Raw genomic sequence first — 15389 nt, 5'->3', positions numbered from 1 at the left:
AAACTATTTTTCTAGCCTGATAATTAGTGATGTGCAGTTCGATTCATTTTACTGACTCAATTTGTTTGATTCATTCAGTTCAGTGAATCACTTCAACAGATGTGTTTGTTTGATTCACTGATTCACTAATGCAAAATAAATACAATAAATAAATGTGTTTGAACGGAAAAAGTCCAGAAATTATAATTGATTGTCTAGGTCAAGGGTGTCAAACTCATTTGGTAGCAAGGGCCATTTAAGTTAAGATTGTTCACTTGGTGGGCTGCATCATAAAAAAAAAAAGTTATATATTGTAATGTACCTGAAAATGTCTATAAAATTGTATGTAGGCCAATATACTCAAATATACTACTTAACACAAAACACATTATCCCCACTGCACGATTCCTAGTCATCAATAATAAATAAATAAACATATTACTTAATATATTTTATAGTACAAAAATAGGCAGATATAACAGCAGCTTTCCTAGAACACTAGCAAAAAAAAAGGTAATATTACAAACATAATTTAATGGAGGAAATAGAAGAGTATTTTACTTTCAATATAAATCTCAAACAGATTAAAAAAAAAAAAAAAAGTCAAAGTATATAATGCTGTGTCTCAATATTTGACTTATATTCCAAAATATAAAGTTTTTAACAGCACTGAAAAAAAGATACTGGCAAGCTGTGAAAATGCCATTCAGTAAACAGTACCACTATGAATGTACCTTTTTATGACTTCTGTCCAGACACTTGGCACTTCTTTTCTCGCACACTTGATAACAGTGCTCATTACGTGTTCAAATTCTGCAACTTTTCCACATATTGCCTGTTGATGCAGAAAATTGGTAGTTCTGCATTTCTTTCTTAATTTTTTTCCAGCACTGCTAGCCAGTCCACTCTTTTGCCCAGTTATATTTGGTGCACCATCTGTTGTAATCCCAGTTAGTTTCTTCCAAGGTAATTCTGCACTTTCCATGGCTTCTTAAAGTTAAAGAAGTCCTTGCCTGTGGTTGTGTTGTTCATGCTTAAACTTAAAAGCTCTTCAATAACATTTAAGTTAATTTAAAGTTAAGCCATTTCGGTAATACACTCAGCAATTGTTACGAGATAGACTACATCAGCTGTTTTAAGCACGCACCTTTTAACAAATTCACCATCTTAAAAGGTTTGGCAGCACATGCAATCTCTTTGCTAACAATAAAACTGGCATCCACAGCACTTTCATTTTTTCTTTTCCATAGCTTCTTTCATTTCAAGAATTCCAAAACAATACAATACATCAATGCAATTTTAGAAACTAATGGACAACCTTGCTTTAGAGTATTAATTATTTATTAACTCTGTCATTCAGCTTTAACTGCAACCTATTTAATAACCTGCAATTTACAAAAAAAAGACCAGCTAAAGCTCACAGGGGTTAAAATTTCCCACACAGAGGACAGGTTTACAGGACATGAAAGTGGGCTTCTATCAGGTTGCTGGCTCAATCAATATTTCTCAAGTAAGCAGAACAAAAAGAAAAATATGCCATTGCACAGGATTACTTTTATGTATATGCATTAAAGGAGAAAGGAAAATGTATTATTATTTTTTTTGTTTACATCAGACAAGGAATACATGTTAATTAAAAGTTAAGCAGTGCAGTTTCACTTTACATTGCCTCTGCCTGTCCCCTGCTGATCGCTCATTTTCGGTCAATGTAAACCACCTCCACCTTTCACAATAAGCCACTGACCAAAAAATATGCTTGGACTGCTGGGGCTTTTTATATGAAGGTGGTCACGTGTAGTCTGTTACATTATCGTGAACATTAAATTATTTAGTGTGAGCCAAATAGTGTGTGCATAAATGAATGCATTCTCTGTTAGTAAATGGGGCAGTGAATTTTGATTTAATGCACACGTTAGGGTTACTACTTTACTCTAAATTGAGTGCCCTTTAGTAAATTAGGCCATTAGTGTTTTGTTGGCAGTACCATTAACCACCATCAAATTTTAGTGGAGACAAATTTGAGCTTAGAACAAAAATGTAGATCTACCGAAAATACTTTTTGTTGTTTAATCTTTCACTTACATACTGCCATTCGAAGAAACAATTGATAAATTACATCACCATCATTAACATAATGTTTAAAGCAATGAGGATCAAACTCTGATGCAAAGCCAATCTCAACTTTATTTACCTAATTACCAAGTTATGCAAAACATTCAAAGAACATGTGATATTAAGAGTCACAGTAGTTGGCAAATTAGAACTAAGGGATCGCAAACATACTGTTACTCTCTTCTTGTTGAAGAAGCAAAACATACTCTAAATGAAGGCAGATCATGAAACTTAGCATAGTAGACATTGAGATGAACTAATATTGCAACTCTGTGGCACTTCTCTTAATATTATTTCTTTTTAATGCAATTGCCATCTTGGCCACTAGGGGATTACCACATTTGGATTCTAAAATGTCAGCATGACCTATCAAATCTAACATAACAAATGCTACTTTGAAAAAATAGATTATTGCATCCTGTTTAAAAAAGGAAGAGGAACATTATGAAATGAGCCTGTGTTCATCCATCTGCTTCCTCTAAACATTTGCTGTACAGCTATGGACACAAGTTTTGCATCACCTATAATTTTAGGATTGAGACACAATTAAAAAAAAAAAAAACTATATGAACATAATTTAGATATTTTATTTAACATCATGTAAACAAGGAAACTACAAAATGATATTGCAAAAGTCTACCAGAAGCCATAATAGTAGTACTGTATTTCATATTAGATTTTGAAATTTCACATTTTTCCAGTTCTATGTTAAGTATGTGGAAAACTACAAAAAAGCGATATGTATTCAATATGCTAACGTAACATTAATCAGCAGGTTTCATTCGATGATAAAAGCACAGCATAACAAAGGATATTAGAAATATTCAACAATATTTATATTGTCAGAATAATAATAATCTTTATTTTTATATAGCGCATTTCATAGTGGACCACCATCACAAAGCACTTTGCAAGATACGAGACTAGGGTGTGTGAACAATGCATCAGCTGCAGAGTCACTTACAACAACGTCTCACCCGAAAGACGGAGCACAAGGAGGTTAAGTGACTTGCTCAGGGTCACACAATAAGTCAGTGGCTGAGCTGGGATTTGAACTGGATTTGAACAAGCCCATTTCTTTAACTACTGGACCACACAGCCTCCTATTGTATAATGGAAACTTGATTGAAGAAGAAGGGTATATGGAGATGAAATGACAGTGCAACTGAACACTCTATTTTGTTAATGTTATCACATTACAGTTTCCCTGTTGTGTGTGTTTCTCAAAGCACAGTTCATGCCAACATTTTTCAAAGAAATATCAGCTGTGAAAAACAAAAATCCATGTTTGCCTGCAAACAGTCGTCTCTAATGCAGTGTGGGGCAGCAGTGTGGAGTAGTGGTTAGGGCTCTGGACTCTTGACCGGAGAGTCGTGGGTTCAATCCTCAGTGGGGGACACTGCTGCTGTACCCTTGAGCAAGGTACTTTACCTAGATTGCTCCAGTAAAAACCCAACTGTATAAATGGGTAATTGTATGTAAAAATAATGTGATATCTTGTAACAATTGTAAGTTGCCCTGGATAAGGGCATCTGCCAATAAATAAATAATAATAATAATAATAATAATAATAATGAGGAGTCAGTATGGCTTAATAAACGTAATTGATAAATGAGTTTAGAAAGTGTAGAATTGTTTTCCTTTAAGCAAATTTTAAATACAGTCTATTAAACCATGATCAGCAAATATGAATCAAACCAGAGCAATAGATTAAGGCTGAGGCAATGCATCGTATCGTTTGACAACTATCGATAGTCAAGCCTGAAAAAGTGTGCTCAGTATTAATAAAATTACAATATGTCAAATCCGCTACCAAAGAATACATTTTGCAAAGTATAAAGAACAAAAAAGGCAGCTACAGGAGTTTGAATGCATTTGTACCGTGGGCTCAGTTTTGAGGTACTGGAATGGGTTTTTTCTTTTGTAGAAACGTTTTCATAGTAACTTTTGTACTTGATAACATTCATTTAAAAATTCAATTGATGCCTATGATGAATACGTTTTTGTGACTAGTTAGCTATTAATATTTAAAATATTGAGTACTTTGATGTATGTTTCAATATTAACTAAATCAAGTTATTAATCAAACTGATCAGTCTTGTTACATACCGGTAATTGATTTATTAAAATGTTTGGATATACTGCTATTTTATTGATTACTGACTCGTTCAGTCATCTTAAAATAACGCTAGAATAAGTTTTGTTGGAAAGTAGTAATAATTTTAAAAAAATAAATAAATAAAAAATGTACATGTATTGAGCAACGCAGAAGGCTGAACGTACTGTATATCTAGAAAATCAGTGGTGTTAAATGTGCTATTTTATTATGTCACAGAATTAGTTTTGTCTTATTTACAATATGGCAGTGCTTGAACACAGCGGGCCTCAGGAACAGAAATCTTGTGTGTGCATGTCCAGCAGTCTTTGAAAAACTGCATCTGCACAGGCAAGGAATCATGTGAGGATACGGAATTCTATGGGGTACAGAAATCTGCATAACACCTGTCAGAACAATTTGATTTTGAGATACCTGCCTTGGTTTGAATGTCAGTGAGTGAAGTTTTTTTCAGTTGAGGCGCAAATCCGTATATGTAAAAAAAAAAAAAAACATAACCGTTTTGAGGCCCCCCCCCCCCCCCCCCTTGAGTTCCAGCCCTAGAGTTCCTGCCCTTTAGTATTTCTGCTGGCTTTATATTCTTTAAATCACAGTACAGTTATTACAACATTTTAACACACATGCAGTTTCACAAATGTTCAATTTGTATCCCAAAGATCAGTCTGCTTCCAGTAGCTGTCACAGGCTTGGATCAGTTTCTGCTCTCAGTGAGTCTGTCAAAGCCACCACAGGTGTGTCTTTAAAAGCCTGATACCTGCAAAAACTTAAATCTTGTTAGCAGGGCTTCCATCTCTACATTCCCATTCCCATCATCAGTGGGAAGACTTCAAATAAAGTAAACTGTTTCTATCAAAGAGCCATCTATCTCTGCTGCATAGACCTTTCACTTGTACAAGGGAAGACAGGTGTTAGTTTAATTTGTGACACCACCAAGCAAAGCGGTATTGCCGCACACCGCCCTGCTTCACTCTCTGCAAGCGGTGCCGCACCACTCATGTGTGTCCTAGGCACTGCCCTATTGTCAGAGCTCTCGCTTTACATCCCATCTACAGATAGGCAATCTGCTAGCTCTGATTTGTGAATTTCTGCTTTGATTAAGAACATAAAAACATAAGAAAGTTTACAAACAAGAGGAGACCATTCTGCCCATCTTGCTCGTTTGGTTGTTAGCTTATTGATCCCAGAATCTCATCAAGCAGCTTCTTGAAGGAGCCCAGGGTGTCAGCTTCAACAACATTACTGGGGAGTTGGTTCCAGACCCTCATTGACAGTCCATCAATACTCTTTTGCAACACTTTATTATTTTACAGTTACAGCTGCCACCGGCGCCTGCTTTTCACTATTAATAGAAAAAAATACATAGAATGTCATTGCTCCCGCAGCCCACTCGGTACTGTGTAGCGGCCCACCTTTGGGCTATGTACCACAGTTTAGGAACCACTGCCTTAACACAATTCAAATATAAGCCATGGACAACACTCTTGTTACTAAACTGATGTGGACAGTGATAACTTTAAAATATATATATATATATATATATATATATATATATATATATATATATATATATCAAACTTATGCAAACTTTGCAATGCATTAATAAACTCTGCTATTTTTTACTCTGTTATACTGCAGTGAATAGAGTGCATCTGGGTGAGGTTATATATTGGCATGAGTTGAAGTGAACAACAAAGCATTTTACACTCACTGCAGCTAACTCCTTCAACTCTACCTTGCATAATTGATGTCAATCATACAAACACTGGGGAAAGTGTAGCCCTACAGTGGGCTCGAGCGCACATATCTAGACATCATGAAAGGCATCCCTGATGTTTTGCTTCAAAACATGAGCCTGATCCAGACTTGCTGAAACTTTTCAATGCAGTCTCCATTCCCCAGTTTATGTTACCTACCATAACCTACCATTTATTCTTTTAATTACTTCTGTGATCTAAAAAAAAAAAAAAAAAAGTTTCACGTGGCTCTTTATTTGTCTTTGGTGTTAATAATAGCTCTCACCCCAGGGATTCTTCTCATTAATCACATTAGAATACAGAGTGGTGAGGCTAAGGGTGCTCCTTGGGAATATCTCTTCCCCAAAGCTACTACTTCAAAACTTAATAGACTCCGGCCTTCTGTGCCTCAGTGGAGCCTAAAATAATCCAGTGATTTAAATCCAGAAACTACTTTATATACAGTATAGCATTTATTTACCATTAGCTTGAGGTAATATCCAAGTTGTACAGACTTAATTATACACTTTATTAGGACCTGAACCTAATATTGGGTTGGACAACCGTTTGGACTTGTTGCTGTGAACTGTAGCATCACACAAACACAGTTTCTCAATATCTTAAAGGCAAAAGCAACTTCATGAAAACTATGTTTGTAACGAAGGTAAATGGTGGATGATCTGCACAGACCTAGCTGTAGTTTAGCCTTGCTGTTTAAAGATGTGGGTGATTCTCCAGTTGCTGTACAATATATTCACATACTCATCTTACATTCTGATATGCAAAACTCTTCACAATTAACCATTTATATGTATTTTTTTGCTACCCTATGATGCTGTGGGCAGAGGCAAACTGCTCTGCATGTAATTTGTGAGGTAATCATGCAAACACACAAAGAAGCAAACTTAATAACCCTTAGAAACGGTCAAGCACGTGCAAGTTCACTTGGTGTTTTTCACAACAACAGCTCATTTGCAAATTATTAAAATATCCAAGGAATGTTTCAGTCAGTAGAGGACAAGACAAATCAGGAATAAACCTAATGATGATGTACCTTAAAAATAATTTGCTGTGTGTTTCTAACGACACAGTAACTACACTTAACACAGTACTTTATTACACATATGACTGTGTAGTTACAATGCAACACCATGTACTGTATGGTGTGAACATGTGTGGTCGCAGTCAACATATTTTCTATGACACAACATTTTCTCTGCTGACACAATTTACAGAACAAAAGAGATTCCATTAATCTATGCATAAACAAGCAGTTGACCTCATGCAAGATCTTTGTTTTATTGGATTTTATTTTTGGCTACAGTATATAATATAGTATATATTAGCGTAACATGAAAGATTCAATACAAATGGTGAACATATTATATTGGAATAGCTTTTGTGCCTTAGGGGGAGAAAAAATATAGTCCTTGGGTTAAAGCCCTCAGAATGCCTGGGGACTTGAGTTAGAGCCAGGATGGGAAACACCTGGCTCTGATGGAATGAGGGACACATGCCTGTGGTTAAGCAGGCAGGTATAAAAAGCAGGTCAAAATGTTTGCTAGTCTGTCTGCATGAATGCTAAGGCCTGTGTCCTGCCAACCTTAAAGGTTATGTGTATTGTGATTCATAGACATAAGCAATATCTTCCCCTGCAAAAACAGGAACTTAAAATACACCTTGCTCCCGCTATGCATTATTTTTCAATAAGCTCTATAGCTTCCAGTCCTGAGTTTTTTTATTAAGTTACCTTGTATTCATATCATTTTGTACTGATTGGGCTGATAGTGTAGGAAAATCTAATTTATTCATTCAAAGCTTAATGAAAGGACAGAAAGTGTATCTCTGTAAACAAGAAAACGGAGGTTGTTATTGTAAAATAAGATTATTGCTACAGTGCACTTCCTAGGTGTGTTATTAGTGGTTCACTGAGAATTAAAAAACAAAAGAACAGTACCACAATCCACCATGTTCATTAGTGAGCCCAGCCTTAGGGCTATATTTAACTTTATGCAGTGCACAACAATTGTCGAGTTACTCTTCTTTATTCTTTTTTTAAGCCTATCTGTGACCAAGGTCAGGTTTATCCTCAGTTTCTAGTTTAATTGGATCTTAGGTGTTTAACTCCCAAGGCATAGAAACCAGAGGTAAAGTAACATTACAGCTCATTGCCTGGAGATGAAATGAGAGCCCTTGTTTCTGCTATGTTTAATAAATGGGCAGCAGTGTGGAATAGTGGTTAGGGTAATTGACTCTTGACCGGAGGGTTGTGGGTTCAATCCCAAGTGGGAGACACTGCTGCTGTACCCTTGAGCAAGGTACTTTACCTGGGTTGCTCCAGTAATAACCCAACTGTATAAATGGGTAATTGTATGTAAAAATAAAGTGTAAAATATAATGTAATTGTATGTAAAAATAATGTGATATCTTGTAACAATTGTAAGTCGCCCTGGATAAGGACGTCTGCAAAGAAATAAATAATAATAATAATAAAATGGAATAAGACATAAAGAGGTCATGAATGTTGCCCAAAGTTAAAGATGTGATTTGATTTGAACCCTGGATCTCTTGGTTAACAGGAGGTTTATTGCACTACGGTTTCCGGGGTGGACCAGATAAATGATTCCGTAGTTTGATGAGTAGGGCAGCATGAATGTTAGCTGTTGTGTTCTTTCTTGAAGTTGCTGCTCACGAAACCTTTTCCATGCTTTAAGGTGCAGATGACTGTACTATAAGATGGAAACTGTTTAATACATAAAGTATAAGTATCTATATAAATGTGGAGCTTATTTAAGTTTTTCTTTTCTTTCTTCTAGATTTTGGCAAACATCATAATCTTCATCTGTGGGAACCTAGCAGGTGCCTATCACAAGCATCTAATGGAGCTGGCTCTGAAGCAGACTTATCAGGACACCTGCAACTGCATTAAATCTCCCATCAAACTAGAGTTTGAGAAACGGCAACAGGTTCAGTTTAATTTATTTTCTGCAGTCACTTTTATGTGTACATGTGTCATTTTTTCAATCTTTCAATCTTTTTAAGTTGGCATCCCAGCAAGACCGAAGCAGGGTCAATTTATTGGCCAGATTTGATGCACCCTGTAACATCATGCAGCCACCTCAGAGCTACAGCATCGGAGGACAGGGTAGCTTACAGGCAGTGGAATATCCTGGACTCGAACCGGCAACGTCCAGGTTATAGGGCACATCCTGCACTCCACGCGGAGCGCCTTTACCAGATGTGCCACTCGGGAGCCCCTTACAGTATATATTTTGACCATTGTTGGGACATTGTATTTTATTGGTATTATTGCATTTTAAAATTTGTTAACATGCAATGTGTGACCTCAACTGAGGCCATAAACAAATCAGTCTTCGGGCTTTAATACAATATAGAGAAGTGTTTCATGAAATTGCTGTAAGTCTAAAATTGGTTCCCAGTGCTGAAGTGCAAGTGTAAGAGGGTCGCTCACACAAACATTAGCATAATATTTTAACCATCCCACTGATAATTATTAAATTAAAGAAAATATGCTACTCACAAAGCAGCTGGCTGATTTCCCTGAGCATCTAGAGCATATTTATTAAGCAGATATCAGACATGGTTATGGTACTTCAGTGGTCACATTTTATCTAGGATAAATTAAAATAATGGTGACAGTTGGGAATATAAAATGCAAAATAATGGCTCCAGGGGTGTTCTTAAATGCTTAACTCAAAGGAGATGCCCATAAAAAAAGTAGACAAATTACAGATAATGTCGCCATAGTTAATGATATACTACTGAAAGACAGCTAGGTTGTTTACAAAGATAAGAGGGATCCAGGGACTGTTCTAACCTGCTCAGTACAGCAGTACATCAGATAGAGAAAGATAGAAGGTATATAAATGTAATGGATTAAGACATCTGGATTTAAGAGAATTATTTTGCAACAGATGACTGGAATATTTTTGCACGATGGGCAACCATCAAGCTTGTGTGCATATTATTCTCCTGGCTACAAAAAAAAACAACTTTGTACTTGAAATGCAACAACCCTCTCTAAAGCCTTGTCTAAGAATGGAATATTGGAGATGGGCCTGTAGTTATTAATGAGTTTAGGATACAAGTTGTGTTTCTTGAGCATTGGCTTTACTATAGCTACCTTAAGTGCTGAGGGAACAATATCGGAAGAAAGAGAAATATTTATAATTTTTAAAATGTGGGTAATAATAACTCCAAGAGCGTTTTTTTTTTAAATAATTTTGTAGGAATGGGGTCAAGAGAACATGCTGTAGTTCTCATGTGCTGAATCAGAGCTGAAGGGTAATCAAACAAAAGACCGTCATAGTAGCCTTAGAGGCACTAATAGGTAATACTGTGCAACAAGCCTCCTTAATAGAATGTGTTTGTGGAATCTAATTTCTAATGTGTAGTATTTTATTTTTAAAGTGATTTAAGAAGTCATTACAGCTAGGAATAAAACCAGTATCAAGGGTGGAACTATTTGGAGAAGGATTAATTAATTTATCAATTGTAGGAAAAATAAATCTAGGATTATTTGTATTAGTTTCAATTAAGTTAGAGTAATCAGTTGATCTGGCCAATGCCAGAGTCTTCCTATATTTAGCCAGGTGGTCCTTCCATGTAGTGTAGTGAACATGCAGTTTTGTTAACCGCCATCTCCGTTCTAATTTCCGACTCTCATATTTCAATTTACCACAGTGAGCTTTTTTTAAAAAAACACCCTCCGAGTTTTGACTGGCACTACAACATCTAAGATACCAGTCAATGAGGTGTTGAAGGTATTCACCATCTCATCTACAGATAAGCCCTCCGGGATTTATAAACGCAGTATATCAGAAAATTTACCAGCAGTTAAGGAATTAATATCCCGAGATGTAAGTGTACGTTCCATGGATTTTGTAGTTACTGGTATGCTGACCTCAAAAAGAAAAGCAAGATGGTCAGATATTGTGAGATCTGTAGTTAAGACATTTTTAATAACTACACCACAAGAAATTACCAGATCTACAGTATGGCCACAATTGTGTGTGGGACCTTTTACATGCTGGATATAATCTAAGGAATCTAGTAGGCTCATAAATTCCACAGAAGTGGAGTCTGATTCTGTATCAACATGTAGGTTGAAATCACCCAGTAGAAGAATCCGATCATAATGGACTGTCAATGAAGATAGCAATTCACTAAATTAGGTTAAAAAATAACGGGTTTGACTTAGGTGGTCGATAGATGATTACAATATGAACAGGTTATGCACTATTTAGTGTTAATGTTAACAGTTCAAAAGATGAATAACTTTGGACAGTAACCTGATTAATTCTATGTTCACTACGGAAAATAGTAGCAAGTCCACCTAAATAGGGTTAACAAAACGTCAGAACTGAAAGTGGGCATACCATACTGGAATTTCACAGCTGCTGCTTCTCTTAGTTAACATATCGATGAGGGAAATCAGATTAATTCAAAGGTTAAAAAGGCCAACTGATTTTTCTTAGGAAATGAGTCATTCTTCTGCGCCATTAAACACTGTATTCTTGGAAGGGCAGCTGATTTCTGTATAAATATCAGCTAAAAGCAAGGTGAAAGAGGCACAGTATCACCCACTAAAAATAGTTTGTCATTTTCGACATCCAAATTAATCATACAGTACTACTGGAATACTGTGAGAAATTGAGCAACTGTGACTTAGATGGACACATTCCCCTAGGGCAGAACAGTTCAGCTGGTTAAGTTGCTGAAACATGGCAGCAATAATGGAGAATCTGTACACATAAAAGGATCTCCACCAGTACATGTTTACAGAGACTGACCTAATGCAGCAGACATACTGTGCCCATGTGACTTTTTGGAAATACCGACAAACATTTTAAGGTAATGGCTTCAAATGCGGTACACGGCTAAACTCTATTACTCTTTTGGTCATCTTCAATTTTACTGTATACTGTAAGAGGACTGTTCACCAGTGGTAGTGTAGCTCTGGTTTCTGTAGATGTCAAAACTTTCAGACATTGTGCTGTTCAGTACATTACAGCAATCCCCTTTGAGGAGTGTATTAATATTATTATTATTTATTTCTTAGCAGACGCCCTTATCCAGGGCGACTTACAGTCGTAAACAAAAATACATTTCAAGAATCACAGTACAAGTAATAAAACAATTAAGAGCAAGATAAATACAATGACTTTGGTTCTAGCAAGTACAAGTATGACAAAATACGATTCAATAACGGAGCAGATAACAGTGTCAGTGATAGTTACATCAGGATATAATTAAATACAAAATACTACAGATTAAATAACACTTGACAGATTACAGTACTCTAAAGTACAGGATTAAATGCAGTAAAATAGGGGGCAGATAAGAGCAAGTAAAGCGCATTTAAGGAAGAGTGATAAGTGTCCAGAGGGAAAAAAAAGAGGAGTTCTACAGGTGCTGTCTGAAGAGGTGAGTCTTGAGGAAGCGCCGGAAGGTGGTCAGGGACTGGGCAGTCCTGACATCTGTAGGAAGGTCATTCTACCACTGCGGGGCGAGGGTGGGGAAGGAGCGGGCTCTGGAGGCAGGGGAGCGTAGAGGACGTAGAGCCAGTCTTCTAGTGGAGGAGGAGCAGAGAGGTTGAGTGGGGGTGTATGGAGAGATGAGGGTCTGGAGGTAGCTGGGTGCATCTGTAGGCTAGTACAAGAGTCTTGAACTGGATGCGAGCGGTGATCGGGAGCCAGTGGAGTAAGCGGAGCAATGGAGTTGCATGGGAGAAGCGAGTCAGAGAGAACACCAGGCGAGCAGCGGAGTTCTGGATGAGCTGGAGTGGACGGGTGGTGGACGCAGGGAGGCCAGCCAGGAGGGAGTTGCAGTAGTGTAGGCGGGAGAGTACCAGGGCCTGCACCAGGAGCTGAGTGGCGTAGTTGGTGAGGAAGGGTCGGATTCTTCGTATGTTGCTCAGGAAGAATAGGCAAGGGAGTGCCAGAGTGGAGATGTGCTGGGAATAAGAGAGGCAGGGGTCCTGGGTGACTCTGAGGTTCTTAGCTGAGGAGGAGGGAGAGAGTGTGGTAGATTTCAGAGGAACGGAGATAGAGTGATCAGAGGAGGAGCAGGAGGGAAAGAAGAGGAGGTCAGATTTAGAGAGGTTGAGTTTGAGGTGATGCGAGTGCATCCAGGAGGAGATAGCAGACAGACAGGTAGAGATACGGGAGGGGATGGTGGAGTCAGAGGTGGGGAAGGAGAGGAAAATCTGAGCATCATCAGAATAGAAATGGTATGAGAATCGGGTGTAGAGAGAGAACAGGAGAGGACCCAAGACTGACCCTTGGGGGACTCCTGTTGCGAGAGGGCGAGGTGTGGAGGTTGCTCCACGCCAGGTTACCTGGTAGGTGCGGTTGGAAAGGTAGGAGGAGAACCAGGCCAGAGCAGTGCCAGAGATTCCCAGGTCAGCGAAAGAGGATAGTAGAATAGAGTGATCGACAGTGTCAAAGAGAGCAGAGAGGTTGAGGAGAATTAGGACAGAGGAGAGAGAGGCAGCTCGGGCACACTTAAGTGAGTTGATGACAGACAGGAGGGCGGTTTCAGTGGAGTGAGCAGAGCGGAAGCCAGATTGGAGAGGGTCAAGCAGAGAGTGGTTGGACAGGAAAGCAGAGAGCTGGCGGTGTACAGTCCGCTCGAGGGTTTTGGAGAGGAAGGGTAGGAGGGAGACAGGACGGTAGCTCTGGAGAGAGGTGGGGTCGAGGGTAGGTTTTTTGAGGAGGGGAGTGATAGAGGCTTTTTTGAAGGCAGAGGGAAAGAGACCAGAAAGGAGAGAGGTGTTGAGAAGGGAGGAGATGAAAGGAAGTAGAGCAGGAGCAGCAGCTTGAAAGAGGTGAATGGGGAGGGGGTCCAGGGCACACGTGGTGGGTTTGTGACCCTGGAGCAGGGAGGAGAGGTCAGAGTCTGAGAGGGGCGAGAAGGTGGAGAAGGAGGGTGCGTTAGTAGGGGATGCAGTGGGTGTAGGGGTTGGAGCAGGAGGGGGTGTGGCGGAGGGAGAGGTGTTAAAGAGTTTGCGGATATCTGAGATTTTAGAAGAGAAGAAGGAGGCAAAGTCATCAGGGGAGATAGAGGAGGGGGGAGGGTTTAAGAGGGAGAAGGTAGAGAATAGTTTACGTGGGTTGTTAGTGGAGGCTTGGATTATAGATTGGAAATAAGTACATTTAGCAGAGGAGAGTAGATGAGAAGGAGGAGAGGAGAGTGCGGTAAAGGTCTAGGGCAGCAGGGAGTTTGGTTCTCTTCCATTTCTTTTCAGCAGATCGCAGTGTGATTCTTGTTGAGCGGCGCGCAGAGGAGAGCCAGGGTTGGGGAGGGGAGGGGCGAGCAGGTCGGGAGGCAAGGGGACAGAGGGAGTCGAGCGAGGAGTGTAGCTACCAAACTCATTAGTTATAAATGAGTTCAAATAATGTATAAATTAGGGTATAATCGCTTGGGCTCTTTTTCTTATCCATGCTTTGTTTCTCTTTGGCCAAAAGTAATGAAATATTTGAAAGATTTTATTATCATAAAACCTTTTTTTTTAAATCACAAAATGTACTTGCACTCTGGAAACTGGCCCAGTTCCCCTTGAACATTTTTAACACGTATGAATATGTGCTTTAAAATCATGTTTCTAAAGCCGTCCTGGAGTGACACAGTGTGAGACAGAATTACAATCAAGCACTAGCAGATCTTGCATTTTGCAGATGGATAGCTGGTACTGTATTTATTTAAAGGCAATGGTATCCAGCTATTTTTACAGACGAAATGTGAAATACAAAGCTATGGCTATTCAATACTTCTAACTGTATACTTTCAGTGCTCATACAAGGTTTTGAGACTAGGGTTCCATTCCTATTTTATTACAGTTTTAATATATTCATTAAAAAGTGTATTTTTTTTAAATAAACGGAACATGTTTATATATATATATATATATATATATATATATATATATATATATATATATATATATATATATATTAATTTGGAATCGCCAATTGTTTTTTCTATCCCATTTTCTCCCCAATTTAAAATGCCCAATTCTTTTAAGCATGGCTCATCACTACAACCCCCGAGTTGACTCAGGAGGGACAAAGACAAGCACACATGTCCTCCAAAATGTGTGCCATCAGCCGTCCACTTCTTTTCACTCTGCAGGCTTGCCATGCAGCTACCTTCAGAGCTACAGCATCAGAGGACCACGCAGCTCTGGGCCGCTTGCAGGCAGGCCTGCAGGCGCCCGGCCTGTCTGCAGGGATCGCTGGTGCGCTGTGAGCAGAGGACACCCTGGCCAACTTCAGCCCTCCCCATTCTGGGCAGCGCTTGGCCAATTGTGCACCGCCCCCTGTGAACTCTCATCCACGGCCGCCAGTGGAATAGCCTGGACCCAAACCGGCGATCTCCAGGCTATAGGGCGCATACCTGTACTCCATGCGGAGTGCCTTTACTGGGTG

The 15389-nt window shown here is 38.8% G+C and overlaps 1 protein-coding gene across 2 annotated transcripts in view; it reads left to right on the top strand.

The window, feature by feature from the left end:
* adcy2b (adenylate cyclase 2b (brain)) overlaps positions 1-15389 on the top strand; it is a 169753-nt gene that overhangs the window by 93240 nt on the left and 61124 nt on the right. For both annotated transcript variants that reach the window (XM_033993096.3, XM_033993098.3), the window contains exon 4: positions 8757-8906. In XM_033993096.3, coding sequence (XP_033848987.3) covers positions 8757-8906 — 150 coding nt within the window. The remainder of the gene's footprint in view (positions 1-8756; positions 8907-15389) is intronic.

The sequence above is a fragment of the Acipenser ruthenus genome, chromosome 3 (genome assembly GCF_902713425.1).
Source record: "Acipenser ruthenus chromosome 3, fAciRut3.2 maternal haplotype, whole genome shotgun sequence".
In the NCBI taxonomy this organism is placed as follows: domain Eukaryota; kingdom Metazoa; phylum Chordata; class Actinopteri; order Acipenseriformes; family Acipenseridae; genus Acipenser; species Acipenser ruthenus.
This window is presented reverse-complemented; position numbering and strand designations above follow the sequence as displayed.